The sequence below is a fragment of the Acomys russatus genome, chromosome 3 (assembly GCF_903995435.1).
Source record: "Acomys russatus chromosome 3, mAcoRus1.1, whole genome shotgun sequence".
NCBI lineage: Eukaryota > Metazoa > Chordata > Mammalia > Rodentia > Muridae > Acomys > Acomys russatus.
Window position 1 is genome coordinate 55,549,432 of NC_067139.1, and position 14,956 is coordinate 55,564,387.

At 39.8% G+C, this 14,956-nt stretch overlaps 1 protein-coding gene across 1 annotated transcript in view; it reads right to left on the reverse strand.

The window, feature by feature from the left end:
• Positions 1-14,956, reverse strand: part of Appl1 (adaptor protein, phosphotyrosine interacting with PH domain and leucine zipper 1) — a 45,014-nt gene that overhangs the window by 8,664 nt on the left and 21,394 nt on the right. The window contains exons 11-16 of the mRNA XM_051140639.1: positions 14,420-14,608; positions 10,599-10,641; positions 9,146-9,202; positions 7,424-7,515; positions 6,236-6,418; positions 3,241-3,293 (exon numbers count right to left, since the gene is read on the reverse strand). Coding sequence (XP_050996596.1) covers positions 3,241-3,293; positions 6,236-6,418; positions 7,424-7,515; positions 9,146-9,202; positions 10,599-10,641; positions 14,420-14,608 — 617 coding nt within the window. The remainder of the gene's footprint in view (positions 1-3,240; positions 3,294-6,235; positions 6,419-7,423; positions 7,516-9,145; positions 9,203-10,598; positions 10,642-14,419; positions 14,609-14,956) is intronic.

Below are 14,956 nucleotides of genomic sequence, written 5' to 3' on the forward strand. Positions count from 1 at the left end.
ATGTCATAGCTCGTATCACTACTAGAGAACACGGGATGTCCCTGGTTGGAGCAGCCACCAGGGACCATGTAGATGTCCAGGGGCTGTGTGTAACGGGCCCCATCACCCACTAGATGCAGAGAGCTAAACCTGCGCCACCCCAGGCAGCACAGTGGAACTAGTCCTAACGGGGGGTGTGTGGATGAGCCAGTTCCAAGAGCATGAGTGTAAGAGAGCTGACCCTGCCACTTGTCTGCCATGGGGTGGCACAGGTGCAGACATGATGCCTCCTCGCCTCCTGCCACCCCTGGCAGTCATGAAACCTGCCCACAGGGTCATGAGCTCAGGAGAGCTATCCCTACCCCTCACTAGCTGCAGCACTAGGGAAAGCAGGGCCTGCACTTCACCTGACAAGCACAGCAAAGCAGACCCTGGTAGTCAGGTGAGCCAGCCCTGATGAAAGAGCAAGAGCTGGCCCTGGTCTGCCATGAGGTGGTGTGGATGCAGGGGCATACCTTCCCCTGCTTGCCCCTCACCACCTACAGCAGTCAGGAGAACTGGTTCTGAGGTAATCAGAGTAGGTGAGCTGGCCTTGTCCCTCATCTGCTGCAGCACTCAGAAGAGTGGGCCCTGCAGCTCCCCTGGGCAGCACAGTAGAGCTGGCCTTGGGGAGAGAGGGTGACTAGGTAAGCTGCCCTGAGGGCAAGAGCATGGGAGATCTGGCATGAGGTGGCATCCAATCCTCTTGTGCCCCACCCACCCACACCTCCCGCCACCTGCAGTAGCCAGGAGAGCAGACCCTGGGGTCATGAGAGCTGGAGAGCTAACCCTGCCCCTTCACTGGCTGTCACACTCAGGAGAGAGGGTCCTGTACCTCACTTGAACAATACAGTGAAGCTGGCATGGGTGAGCCAGAAGGAGGGTGGGAGAAGAGGAGCGCTGGCTCAGCTCCTTACAGGCTGAAGCACTTGGGAAAGTGAACCCTGACCTTGACTGGGCAGCACAAGGGAGCTGGCTCTGGAGGCATGGGTGTGGGTGAGCTGGCGCCGAAGGCAAGAGAGCAGAAAAGCTGACCCTGCCTCCTGTTAATGGCAGCATTAGTGGCCTAGCCAGAGCAGTGATGGAGAGCTTGCCCTGGCAGTGTCTATAAGGGAAAGTGGGCAGGTTGACCAGATTGGCTGCCACCCAGGTCCAGATCCAAGGCTCTGAATTGGCCCACCCCAAAATCTGTACTATCTGCAAATGGTTGAGATATGTGAAAGGGCCAATTCTGCTATTCCAGGGACTCAGAGCTCCATGACAGGGCAACAGCAGGATACCGGGAGAAGTCCTGATGAGGATCCAATATTGATGGTGTCACAAAAGCCAAAGACTCCAAACCAGACCAGTAATTTGTTATAGTGAACATTTGCAGGAAATCAATAAAAAGCTAAAAGATAAAAATAAAAAAGAAGAAGAAACACTAAGAACAAAGGTTTAAAAACATAGAAAAAAACAAAAACAAACAAATTAAAAAACCAAATGACCATTCCAAAAAAATGGGCTTGGGACCTGAACAGAGAGTTCTTTAAAGAAGGAAAAAAAAAAAAAAAAAAAAGGCTAAGAAATATCTCAAAAAATATTCATTGCATTAGGGAAAGCAAATTAAAACAACACTGAGGTCTCACTTTACCCCAGTCAGAACGGCAAAGATCAACAAACAACAGATACAAAATGTCGGAGGACATGTACAGAAAAAAAGGGCCTCAGTCACTGTTGGTGGGATTGCTAACTGGTCCGGGCACTCTGGAAATCGGTGTGGAGAATTCCCAAAAAGCTAATAGTAAATCTACTAAATGGCCCAACTAGACCACTTTTTTGGAGTATGCTTTAAGGACTTGACATCCTACTCCACAGACACCTGTTCTGTCATATTCATTGCTGTGCTATTCACAAAAGCTGGGAAATGAAAATGTCCTTCAACTGATGAGTGGATATTGAAAATGTGGTACATTTACACTATGAGATACTGCAAAGAAAAGTATAAAGAAAACTGTAAAGAAAAACAAAATCATGAACTCTGCAGGTAAATAGACAGAATTAGAAAGGCTCAAATTGAGTGAGGTGACCCAAACCCAGAAAGACAAACACCACCTGTTTTCTCATCAGAGGCTCCTAGCCCCTAATGTTCGGATATGATATATCTCCTGAAGTAATACAGAAACCAGGAAAACAAAAGGGATCACTGCTGAGACAGGGGCTGGGGAGTAGCTACAGAGAGGGGATTAATAGCAGAGTACAAGTGATCTAATTAGGGAAATGGAAAAAGATAGAGGCTCTAGTCGCACAGGAAGGAGATACAGAAGGAAAAGGAAGGAGGGTAAAGTAACAAGGATGTCTGAAAAGGTCATAAGGAATCATACTACTAACTACAAAAAAAAAAAAAACTAATGTGCATAAATACACATATATAGTTTAAATAATTTTTTTTCATCTGGGATGACAATGCGCCCTTCAAAGGGCCAAAGACCATCTAACAAAACCCCAACACGAGGCATGAGAAGCCATTTCAAATTGTTGGGCAAGTTGTCCAAGAGACTCCCAGTATTACACATATTGCCTTTGGTTACCCCTAAGAGGTGAAAGTTAAGTTTCCTAGTGCTGAAGACACCATGAACTTTTGATGCTTGGCTCACAGACCCCTGAGCTGAACTGCCTCTTCCTGAGAACTAGCTTTCAGAGTATACCAGAAGACACCATGTAAGCTTCCAGAAGAGAAAAGCAACCAACAGTACTACACAGATATGACGCCTATGAACCACCACCACCAGCAGCATGGCCGGGTAACCCTAAGGTACAATAGTGATGTGAATACCCTGGCAGTCACAGCTCTCTAATTAGACTTAGAGCCCATTCAACAAGAAGGAGAGCATTCCAAGTACTGGAAACCTGGCCATCTACCCAGGGATAGTGGAGTCAAGGATCTTGGGGGTGGAAACTATGAAAACACAAACTTCTTTTTTAAGCTTAAGGGATAGTTTATATACTAAGAATCTGCTATAAGGTCAAAAGTCTGCGACACTCTACAATCTTGCATGAGTCACTTCTGAAGTCAGACTAAGGGGCTCTGGCTGCCCTAAGAGCACTATGAGTGAAACTGAGAAAACTCTGAAGTAAGAGCAGCATCAACCCTGAGCACAGCAGCCACAGGGCACTCACAAACGACACACTTCAAAGTCTACTGCTAGGTCACTTTACAATGAATATTGAAGTCTTTTATACCTTCCGTTTCTGATTTTGTGCTTCCTCCAGATTCTCCAAATGGATTTGTACGCCTGAAGTTTAGGACAAAATATGAACAAATGGGTCAGTCAGCACAAGCCACATAGAAGAAACCAAAATTAATAAGTGAGTCATAAAACTTTATATGTTTACAAAGAAAAGCTGTAGAATATCCCACTCCGCTAATGAACAATAAGATGGCCAAAACAGTAATCCCCCTCAGGAACAGTCATAGGGGAGGGCGATAATGGGAAAATGGGGGAGGGGGGCGGAGGGAGGAATGGGAGGATACAAGGGATGGGATAAACATTGAGATGTAACAAGAATAAATTAATAAAAATAAATAAATAAATAAAGATGGCCAAAACACTATACAGCTGCACTCTCACACAAAGTAATAGCAAACCCAACGTGTCTGCTCTGATTTATCCACTGCAGCTCTTTATTGCTCTGTTTTATTTAATAGGCATGAATTTAGCCACACACAACAACAACAAAAATCTTCATACTAACCTATCTTCCAAAGTTTTCTAATAAAAACAAAAAACAAAAAAAATCAACATAGAAGAAAACTAATGTGGCGACAATATTTGAGGCTTGAGAAAATAGCAGAGATTTCCTAGAACTGTTAAAAAAAAAAAAAAAAACCCAAGTCTGGATTTTTTTAAGTGCAAACTGCAAGTTAACTATAAAGATTTGGACAGTTTCTGGTTCAAAACATGCATTTCTTTTATTTTATTTTTTAATTATATTTCCTGGTTCTATACACATGCACTCACACATGTGCGCACACACACACACACACACACACATACACACGAGAGAGAGGTAGGCAGAAAGACAGAGAGGAGAGAGAAGGAGATGGGGTGGGGAGGGGGGAGGGGGGAGAGAAAGAGAATTACTTATGATGCACATAAAGCCTGAGTTTGATCTCCAGCACCACAAACAAAGTAAAACAAAACTGAACTCTATTTCTCAAGGTATAAGTAACAATGCAAGGAGAAAAGTAAACCAAACCTAAAAGCTGCTTCCCCCCCTTCCTCTTCTTAGCTTGTGGCACAATCACAAGGATGGAAGGGAAAAGTTCAATTCAAAGGAAGTCTTAGAAGCAGTGGTTTAAAATAGTAATGACAGTAAGAAAACAGGACAGGGGCTAAGGACATGGCTCAATTAGACCTGAGTTCAACCCTTAAAACCTATATAAAGAAAAGGTCAAGCAGCCAGGCATGGTGGTGCACCTCCCAACACTTAGGAAGTAGAGACACAGGTAGATCTCTGAGTTAAGAGGCCAGCTTCAGGATGGTAAGGCCTACAGAGAAACCCTGTTTGAAAGAAGGGAAAAAAAAAAAAAAAAAAAAGCAGGGTGATGGTGGCACACTCAGGAGGCAGAGGCAGGCAGATCTCTGAGTTCAAGGTTAGCCTGGTCTACAGAACAAGTTCTAGGACAGCCATGACTACACAGAGAAATCCTGTCTTGACACCCCGCCTACCCCCGGAAACACACACAAAAAGGCCAAGCAATGTTGCACACACTTGCAATCCCAGCTCTGGGGAGGTAGAAATGGATAGAGTGCTGGAACTTACGGGATAGCCAGCCAACTTGACAAGCTCCAGGCCAGAGGGATATTCTTTATCAAATAGGCCAATGGCTGAGGAATAGCAATGGAGGAACACACCTGAACTGTCCTCTGGCCTCCACAAACATGCACATAAATGTGTGCATCTGCAAACATAAGCATGCACACACGCACATTCACAAAAAAGAGGATGTTATTGATTTTTTAAAAGATTTATTAATTTTTATTTTACATATATAGATGTGTCACATGTAAATATATGATGCACTACTTATGTGTTCAGTGCTGGTGGAGGCCAGAAAACGGCTTCAGATTCCCTAGAGCTGGAGTTATGGATGATTGTGAGCTACGATATGGGTGCCAAAAGTTAACCTGGGTCCTCTGCTAGAGCAAGTGCTCTTAACTGCCAAACCATCTCTCTAGCCCAATACTCATCTCTTCTACATCAGTTTGGCATATTATATCAAATGCTATGCATGCTTGCTATAGTTATACAAACTTTGTGATAATATTGATGTCATACCCAAATCTAATGTATTGAGTGCCCAACCTCCTTAATAAATTATTTGCCATAGTTCCATTTCTTTATGTGTATGTGTTTATCTATATGAGTTACTGTGTACCACATGCATTCAGGAAAAGATGGTTTCAGATTCCTTGGAACCAATTACAGACAGTTGTGACCTGCAATGTGGGTGCTATGAACTCAACCTGATACTCTACATGAGCAGTGATTCTCCTACTCCCAACTCCCAAGTATCACTGCTACTGGCTTGAGCTAATGCCCAGGTTTTATATGGTGCCAGAGACTGAATCCAAGGCTTCATGCTCACTATGCAAAGCACTCTACCAACTGAGCTGCAACCCTAGTCCCTTATTAGTCTGACATAGAATTTGGTTTTTTGTTGTTGTTGTTGTTTGGTTTTGTTTCTTGTTGTTTGGTTTGTTGTTGTGGGTTTTTGTGTTTTGTTTATTTGTTTATTTTGCTTTGTTTTGTTTTGTGACAGGGTTTCTTTTGTAGTCCTGGCTGTCCTGAACTCACTTTGCAGACCAGGCTGGCCTTGAACTCACAGTGATCCACCTGCCTCTGCCTCTTGAGTGCTGGGATTAAAGGTGTGTGCCACTACGCCCAGCCTGAGATAGAATTTTAAGAGTATTACAACCTAAAGCTAAAACTATCACTACTGTAATTGACAGGGCAAATGCCCAAGTAATAGACTTGATAAGCAATTCAGAATTAAATTTTTTTGACATTTAATTATCCTAATATCTTTAATAGACACAGAAGACCAACAGAAAAACCTGTATGGCTCTACCCTAACTATGAAATGTTATACAGAAGACAATATAGCTGATGCAGAAATGTATTATAAATCTTATAAACCACAGCACATTGTCCTCCTGACATTATTACTCACCTGCCTCCTTGGCCAAAGGCTTTTGCCTGGCCAGGCTGATCTTCACACACAGGAGAAATTATATCAAACTGTATTGGAGTATCTGGAGCAACAAGAGAATCTAGAGAGAGGGCAGCTAGATTTGTAGACTCTGATCCCAAGGATCCTGAACTGCTGGTTCGAGCTGTTGGTGGTCGAGATTGTCTAAACATAAGGAAAATAAGAAGGCACTGAATTTAGTTTTTTCTTTCAGAAGTTCAATGCTTAGCAGACTACAAGAAAAGAAAACAGTATTTTAAGTCAATGAGGTTATAAAGCAAACTCTAATGAAAAACATTTCCAAGTCAGGCATAGAACTACTTATCTGTAATCTCAGGACTCAGGAAGTAAAAGCAGCAGATCACAGTTCTGGGCCAGCCTGGCCTATCAACCAAGACCCTGACTCAAAGAGTAAAAATTTAACCACAAATGAGCTAGCTATTTATTCAGTAAAAGATTCTTTTCTTTCCAATTAAAAAAAGAAAACTGGAACTAGGAGTAGGAAGATGACGACTCAGTTGGTGACATGCCTGCTGCCTAAAAAGGAGAACCTGTTTTGGGTTTTGTTGTTTTGTTTTGTACCTTACTAAAGGTACAATGGTGGGGGCTGGGGGTTCAAGACAGGGTTTCTCTGTGTAGCCCTGGTTGTCCTGGAACTTGCTCTGTGGACTAGGCTGGCCTTAAACTCAAGAGCTCTGCCTGCCTCTGCCTCCCGAGTGCACACCACCTCCCTGGCTATCCTGGAACTCACTCTGTAGACCAGGCTGGCCTCAAACTCACAGAGATCCACCTGCCTCTACCTCTCAAATGCTAGAATTAAAGGCATGTGCCACCATGCTCAGAAAGAACCTGGGTTTTAATCTTCAATACTTAAATAAAAAAGCTGCCCCTGGCAGCGCGTATCTGCAAGGTACTAGGGTAGATACAGGGTGAGTCAAGGAACTCACTGGCCAGTCAGCCTACCAAATCAATGAGCTCCAGGTTTGTGAGAGATTGTCTTAAAAATCAAATTCTCCACATCAACCTCTGGCCTGCAATACACCCTTACTCATAAATTTATCATTTTTAAAGTATACTTCTATTATTCAGAGATGATTTGTATGTATCTAAGAAGTACTGTTAAACCAGAGTGCTCAGTAACACTTTAAGTAACCCCATATACTAACTCACCCTCCTGGACGCAGGCTCTCATGTCTCTGCTGGAAGGATGGGGAAGGAGTGACAGCTTCCAGAGCAGACTGATTTACTCGTGCAGCAGTTTCCTATTTTTTTAAAAAAAAGAATTAATATTAATAATATAAGAAACTAAAAATTTGATGTGACTCTCAAAACTGTCATTAAGCTCTTGAGTTGTGTTTAAAACATAAACTAAAACTACTGAGGTATCTCCATTCTCTGCCCTTACTAGTAAGGTACATTAATTTCAAACATTATGAACTTCCTACAATTCAAGAATAATCCCAATTTCTACTAATACACAAAACAGAACATATTCTTTTTCTACGAATTTTAACTACCAATTATTTTGGATTAAGGTTTGTACTGCTATCACCTAGAACACTGCCTAGTCACTCAAAATATTTTATAGAACATAAAAATTTAGGAGGACATTCATCAAATATAAGAGAACTCTTCTAGAATACAGTTATTAATTTATAAAATTACATTAATATATTTGATAGCTTCTCATTTTAACAAAAACAGAATTCCTCTTTTTTTCTAAATGGAAGTCTTTGAATTTAAAACCTCGAAGTCACCTTTACCATTCTCTTCTTTCCCTTTTACTTAGTTCCTAGCTAGTCTAGCCCTATCAAATGTTCCATTACATCGACAGTGTCTTAAACTGGGCATGGTGGCACATGGCAGTAATCTGGGTTGGAAAGTAGAAGGTAAAAACAGGCAGATCCAAGAAACCCTGTCTGGTGTCAGGGGGGGAAGGTCATGACTAAGACTTTCAAATGAAATCAGTGCCCCCCCCCAGCTCTGGGAAGCACCTGAGTTTACAGTATAGCCAATCCAGGTCTAAAAAGGAGGTTATACAGCTCCTGTTTAGGACTAAGGCTTTTCCCAACTCTTATATAGCACAGACTCACTCCATTCTTTCAGCTCCTGGTACCCTTAGATTCTACCTGCATGACTGAACAGTAACTATGGCTAAGTTAACAAGCTTAGGTTCACCAGGTTTGAAACCCTTTCTACTCAAAGGACAATTTGAAATGGAAAGTTCAAGCTGCATCATTACAGATGTACCAAAATCACAGCATGTATCTGAACAAGATTTACAGGCGATCTGTGTACACATTTCAGTTTCCATTCTGCACCAAAACCTTTCATTTACACTGCTAGTTCCATCCACATGTCACTTTTGTATCTGAGCTTTAGTTTTTATTGTATTATAGACAGTGTCTCCTTTGTCCTTAAATAACCTTAGCTCGGGTTTCCATCATCTCTACAAAATTTTCTCTAAAACAAAGTCCTCATTGATCCTAACATTCTCAAAATGTAAGCCAGTAAGTGATTAGTATGTATTTTTTTTACCCATGTGCTTCTAATCACAACATGTTATACATAAAATGTCACACAGCTTCCATGTCGACTTACCATAGTAACTTCTAGAGGAGGCTATGGAGTTTCTTCTACATTTTACCTACTCCATGGCACTCAACATAAACATAATTGTCAAAATCAGTTGAATAATTGATTTCAGTACATTCTGAAATAACACAGTTCTGTAACAGACAATACACAGTACACTGTAGCTACCCAAACACAATCATATGAATTCTGTACTTGAGATTACAGAACTTGAGAAATAAGTCAATTGATAAAAACCATATAAACCACAAAATTAATTCATTCTGATAGATCTGGATAACAAAATAAAAATATTACCTCTGGATTTTCACTCAAGTATATTTGTTTAGATATGTTGTTTATTGTACAAATCCACTGAAAAGGAAAAAATTAAATATGATTACTAATGTTTTTTTCAATAAAGCCTCTCTAATAAGGAAGGCTATTGAATACTAAACTGAAACAGAATTTTCATTAGAACAGCACATAATCTTCATATGAAAACACCTTGGGGGTAGGGATGTAGCTCAGTGGCAGAGCACATATTTAACAAAATATGTGAGCCCCCTAGTTCAATCCCCAGCACCATAAACAAACAAAACAAAAACAAGACATCTGCTATATGCACACGCATGTAAGAGATCTGCAGATTGAATTCTTTTAAATAGATTTATACAACAAAATAAACAGTAATCATGTTAAATCAGAACTTAATATTGTATATTTTATATTACTTCCTCCTTTAATTCCCACCAAACATGGCAGTCTGAACTCAGTTACCATAATACCTATGTGAAAAATTAAAACACAAATTCTTCCTGGTGAGTGTACACTATATATCATCCTTCTTTCTAAACAGAAAACACTATTCCACATCCTCTGCCTCACTCTCAAGGACTCTAGAGCCTAACAGGCCTCACAAAACTAATCCTCTGTTTGGTAAACCATGCAGAGAGCAGAAACACCTGTGTCCTCAGAAGACCAACACTATTCTTTCCCTTGAGTTTCCAACTGTCTTTTACCAATAAAATTACAATGCTTAGTAAGACGAAGGATATTTCTGAAAACAGTTTTTAAAGTATCAGTCTTGATAGTACCTTACCCTCCATATGTAGTACAATAGGAGTAAAACTGGAGCCAAAACTAAAAGGCTTGTGAGGAAGAACAGAGACTCCCAAATCTTTGTTTTTCTGCCTTTCATTTTCCCACTGTTCTAAGCTTTAGTTGCTTCTTCTTGTACTACATCTGCTACCACTCCGTTCTTACTGCAGCAAGGAGTGTCCGAAAGGTTAGTGAGACCAGAGAATAAATGAAACTGCCAAGTCATGGTACCAAGCATGCCAGAAGACGGCACTCAGAAGGTCATCGCTGAATATACTACTTTAAGACAGCGCAGAAATGGTGTCTAAGGTTCCTCCAGCTACACAATTCTGAAAGAAAACTAAGAATGCTGCTTGAGAACAGAGGACTTTAAAAGTCATTTTTAATTAACTAGGAGTTTCTCAAATTTTCTATAATAAATACATTAATATATTTTGTTTTCAGAATAAAAAAAAAAACAAACTAATTTTAAATGCTGCTGAAGAAATTAACTTTATTCCCAGCACTTGGGAAGCAGAGGCAGACCTGCTCTATAGAGTGAACTCCATGACAGCTAAGGTTACACAGAGAAGCACTGTCTCGAAAAAACAAAATGTATTTTAATAATATCAAATATATTCTATTATAATATGTAATATGAATGATATAACTTTATAATAAAAAATATTACCTCTTCATGGTCTTTTTTACTCTCTGCTTGCAAAATTGAAGATCTAGGAAGAAAACAGTGAAAAGTTTTAGCCTCAATTTTAAAATTAAAGAAAAAAACCACAGTGACAGTACTTTAGGGAAAGACCAGCAGTAGTATCAGGATTTAAGACTTAAGAACTCCAAGTGGCTATCTAAAATGTGTAAAACCAAAAGGGAATGCCAGTTTTCAGAAGACAGACATAAAAGAAGAAAATCTACTTCAACCTACTGGCATTTCTATTGGTGATCTAAATAGAAAATGTTAACTTTATTATTGACAGTTTCTCCCTTAAGTTTAAATACAAACTCCAACACATAAACCATAAGAGAAATATATGGCTTCTGTCTATATATTGTTATTTAAAGAAAAAATTTAAATACTGCTAATTTTCTATCTTATCAGGAAAATGAGTAACTATTCCAAACATTAGAAAAAACAAACATGTAAATACTAGTACTAATATGCTAGCAATTTGCTAGCCTCACTAACAGAAAACAGGAACTCTAATATACAGCATTGACACGCACTGTATGTCTGCAGAAGGACTAGGAAAATAACCACATGGCTAAGACAGTGAACAAAATTATCTTTTATGAGCAAAGGTACCTTAATATACATAAATATTATGGAGGAAAAAATGGCTTTCAGAAAACCTAGGTTTCTTTTAAATAATAAGAAAGCTCAAAGGTCAAAATCAATCTCAGCTAACTTAGATATGTATCATTAGGATAACATTAAAACTATGTTGTATGGTTTCTGAAAGATTATAATGCAGCCATTATGAATTTTTTTTCAATAGTCACTTTATTTATATGTGAATTTATGTGTACCACATGAACGCAGATGCCCTTGGAGGCCACAAAAGGGTGTGAGATCACCTGGAACTGGAGCTAACGAAGTTTTGGTCCCTGGATGTAGGTGTTCAGAACTCAATCTGGACCCTCTGTGTGAGTAGGTGTTCTTCACTGATGAGCTATTATTTCTCCAGCCCTATAAACATTTTTAATGGATGCAGATCTAATTTACATATATAAAATATTCTTCAATTATTTATGAAAATGCACTTAGGCCGGGCATGGTAACACACAGCTCTAAACTACTTTAAAGGCTACGGTAGGAAGATGACAAGCTGAAGGGCAGTCTAGACAACTTGCTGAGAACCTGTCACAAAATAAGTTTTATAAAAAGGGCTGTGGCTCCAGCTCAATGGCAGAGTCTTGCCTAGCAAGCTCAAAGCTGTGGGTTCAAGGTGAAGAAGATGAGGGAGGGAAAAGGAAGGACAATGTATTCAGGATAAAAACTAGAAGGAAACAAACAAAATGCTATAAATAAAATTACAGGTTGGTTTTTTCCATTCTCCCATTTACATTTATGCAGGCATAAGGTTATTGTGTAGTTTAAATTCTGATTTTCTGTCTCAATGCTGTGTAAACGTCTCCCCAATTACCCTCCTGTTATGTCAATAAAGCAGCTTACAGGCAATCAATGAACAGGGGAGAGAATAGGGCTGGACTTCCTGCCAGCCAGGGGAAGAGCAGTCAGGGAGAGAAACTAGAGGAGCAGGCCACCAGGAGAGGTCCAAGGAAGATCAGGAGGAAGGAGCCGGGCCGAGGAAGCTACAAAGTGCATATACTGCTGGGGTGTAAGACAAAATAGCATAGAGCATTAAGAACAGACTTAAACTGCTCAGAGTGTGGTGTGAAGCCTTGTACTGTAAAAGAGTCTCAATTGTTTGTGTAATAATCCGGTTAAGAAATATGCTAAAAGAAAATTCCAGGCTTAATAGGAGTCCTGTGTGGGACAGTCTGAAATGCTGGACCAATTGGGATCAGAAGCTTTCTACAGTGTTGTCCTGGAAGCTGTCCTGTTCTGGTGGGTAACAGCAACTAAGGCGCCTGGGGATGGAACGCGGAGGGTGCAGGATGTCAGCATCGAGATTGCCAAGAGGAATGAATCCTGTCAGGTCTGATCCAGCGTCAGTGTCCAGTCTTTTGTTCTGAAAACATAATTCCTCACAAGCATTACACAGTTCTAACACTGTGATTGTATGAGGTGTGCAGGATGCACAGAGCAATTAAGGCTGGTTCTCTGCTCATTGTATGGGGAGAAGGAAGACATCTGCGAATCTGCCCTCGTGTCACTCTAAGAATGGCCTCTAATTACACATCACAAAGAATCTGTGACCAACATGAAGCCCTGTCTATGCATAGACCTGCGTGTCTCGGCCAGTCTCAGAGCTATTCCTATGCAGTGGGCTTAGCAATTTTAGTCTGGCAACACCCACCCTTCCTCAAAGAAGATGATGAACATCAAAGCTCCTCCTTATGGAGTTGGCTTCAAACGTGGCAAACCAGCCACTGGCAAAATATCTTCGTTTCTGCCACAGACAGAATTCTGCCTTAAAATAGGCAAATTTAGATATAGGCAGAGTCGACAGCTGAACTCAGCCAACACAGAGTAAGCAAGTCCTTAATAGTTTCTGCCTCGCAAATACGTCTGTCAGATATATTGGGCCAGAAGGCTGAAGATGATGCTCCAACATAGAGAGTGCTGAGTGACTGCTCAGGCAGTAAACTATCTCAATCATTTTTCCATTTTGGAAGCTGCTAACTTGCACTTCTGGTTCACTCAGATATTTAAGTGTTATTCCTTCTCAAATCTCTGATGGGGTTGAAGACCAGATAGTTTAGTCTTTCAATTAAGCTTAATGGGTTTAAGATGTTTTTAGATCAAGATAGATGTTTTAAGTTAATAAAGATGAGATATGATCGCTACTGATCTTCATTCAGAAGTTTAGACCCAACAAGATAGGAAAGATGTTTATTCCAAGTTTGCCAAATACAAAAGGCCAAATCACTATTAATGTAACATTTATATAATTCCTGATTGTCTTGTGGTTTTTCCTGTTTTATGTAGTTTATTTTATTCATGAGTAACAATATAAACGTATATGTTAAAAAAAGAAACATAATAAAAAGTACAAAAAAAAGAAGTGAAAAAAAAAAGAAATGCTAAAAGAAACAAAGTTTTATAAAATTATTTACAACAAACTTAGCTTTTTTATTGTTCTACTCTATAGATTCTCATTTAATGCAAAGGTAACAGGACTGTTTTAAGGGCACAATAAACAATAGTGGATAAAATAACCTAACCAGAAGCAACTCATTAACATTTCAAAATAAGACTTTTAGAATCTATACATCCTATATAGGTATATTATGTTTGTTAGATTTCTATTCCTCTGCCAACATCTGACGCACAGATAAATGGAGAACACAGGGGTTATAAGTAAGTTGTCCAAGAAACATGGACATGCCATGGCTGGCATTCTAATTTACACTACCTTCCCAATACTGTGCAGGATTTTTCAGTGACTAGTCTCAAACATGAAATCACAGCTTTGCACCATTTGTTGCTTTGACAATTTCCAAGTATTTTTTTAAAAAACATTTAATGGGGCTAGAGAAACGGCTCAGTGGCTAAGAGCACTGGCTGGTCTTCCAGAGGACCCAGGTTCAATTCCCAGCACCCACAATGCAGCTCACAACTATCCGTAACTCTGATTCCAGAGGATCTGACACCTCACACAAACACACATGAGGCAAAACACCAATGTACACAAAACAGATTAATAATTTTAAAAAATCATTAAAGTCAGAAAAACTGAACTCATGTTTATTAAATTACAAAGTAAATTACCTTAATTCATAGTAATTCTAAGAGTCTATATTAAACAAAAAGGAATTATTCACCATTTTATTTTAAAATGTATGTCTTATTAGCAGCAGAAAAATACTAACTTTTTTCCATCAAAAGAAGTGATTTGAAAACAGTATCGCCTGTCTTCACAGTCCACAGCCATCACTGAACAGTTGTCTATGTCCATGGCGAGGCCTCCTGCCACATCTCCACGGGCTTGACTCATTAAGTTTCCACCCTGCGTGAAGTAAAACTGTCTATCCCAGGTAGATGACACCAAGCCTGTTTTACTAAAGAAAGTACATTGATATTTTAATAACGACACCTTAAAAAATCCCTAATAATCAGCAGACACAAGAAAAAGCATGTGAAAGCAAAACAATTTGTAAAAAAGCACCAAGAAGTCAAAAGGATATACACTTTTTCAGACTCTAAAATGATTTTGTGCACATTGACTCACTTGTGTGGATGTATATAGTTTTAAAAACAAGGCTAGAAATTATTAAGTTGCAGCTGTTACAATGATACATCAAAAATCCAAGTTACAGGACAGGAGAGATGGCTCAGAGGTTAAGAGCACTGTCTGCTCTCCCAGGGGTCCTGAGTTCAAATCCTAGCAACCACATGGTGGCTCACAG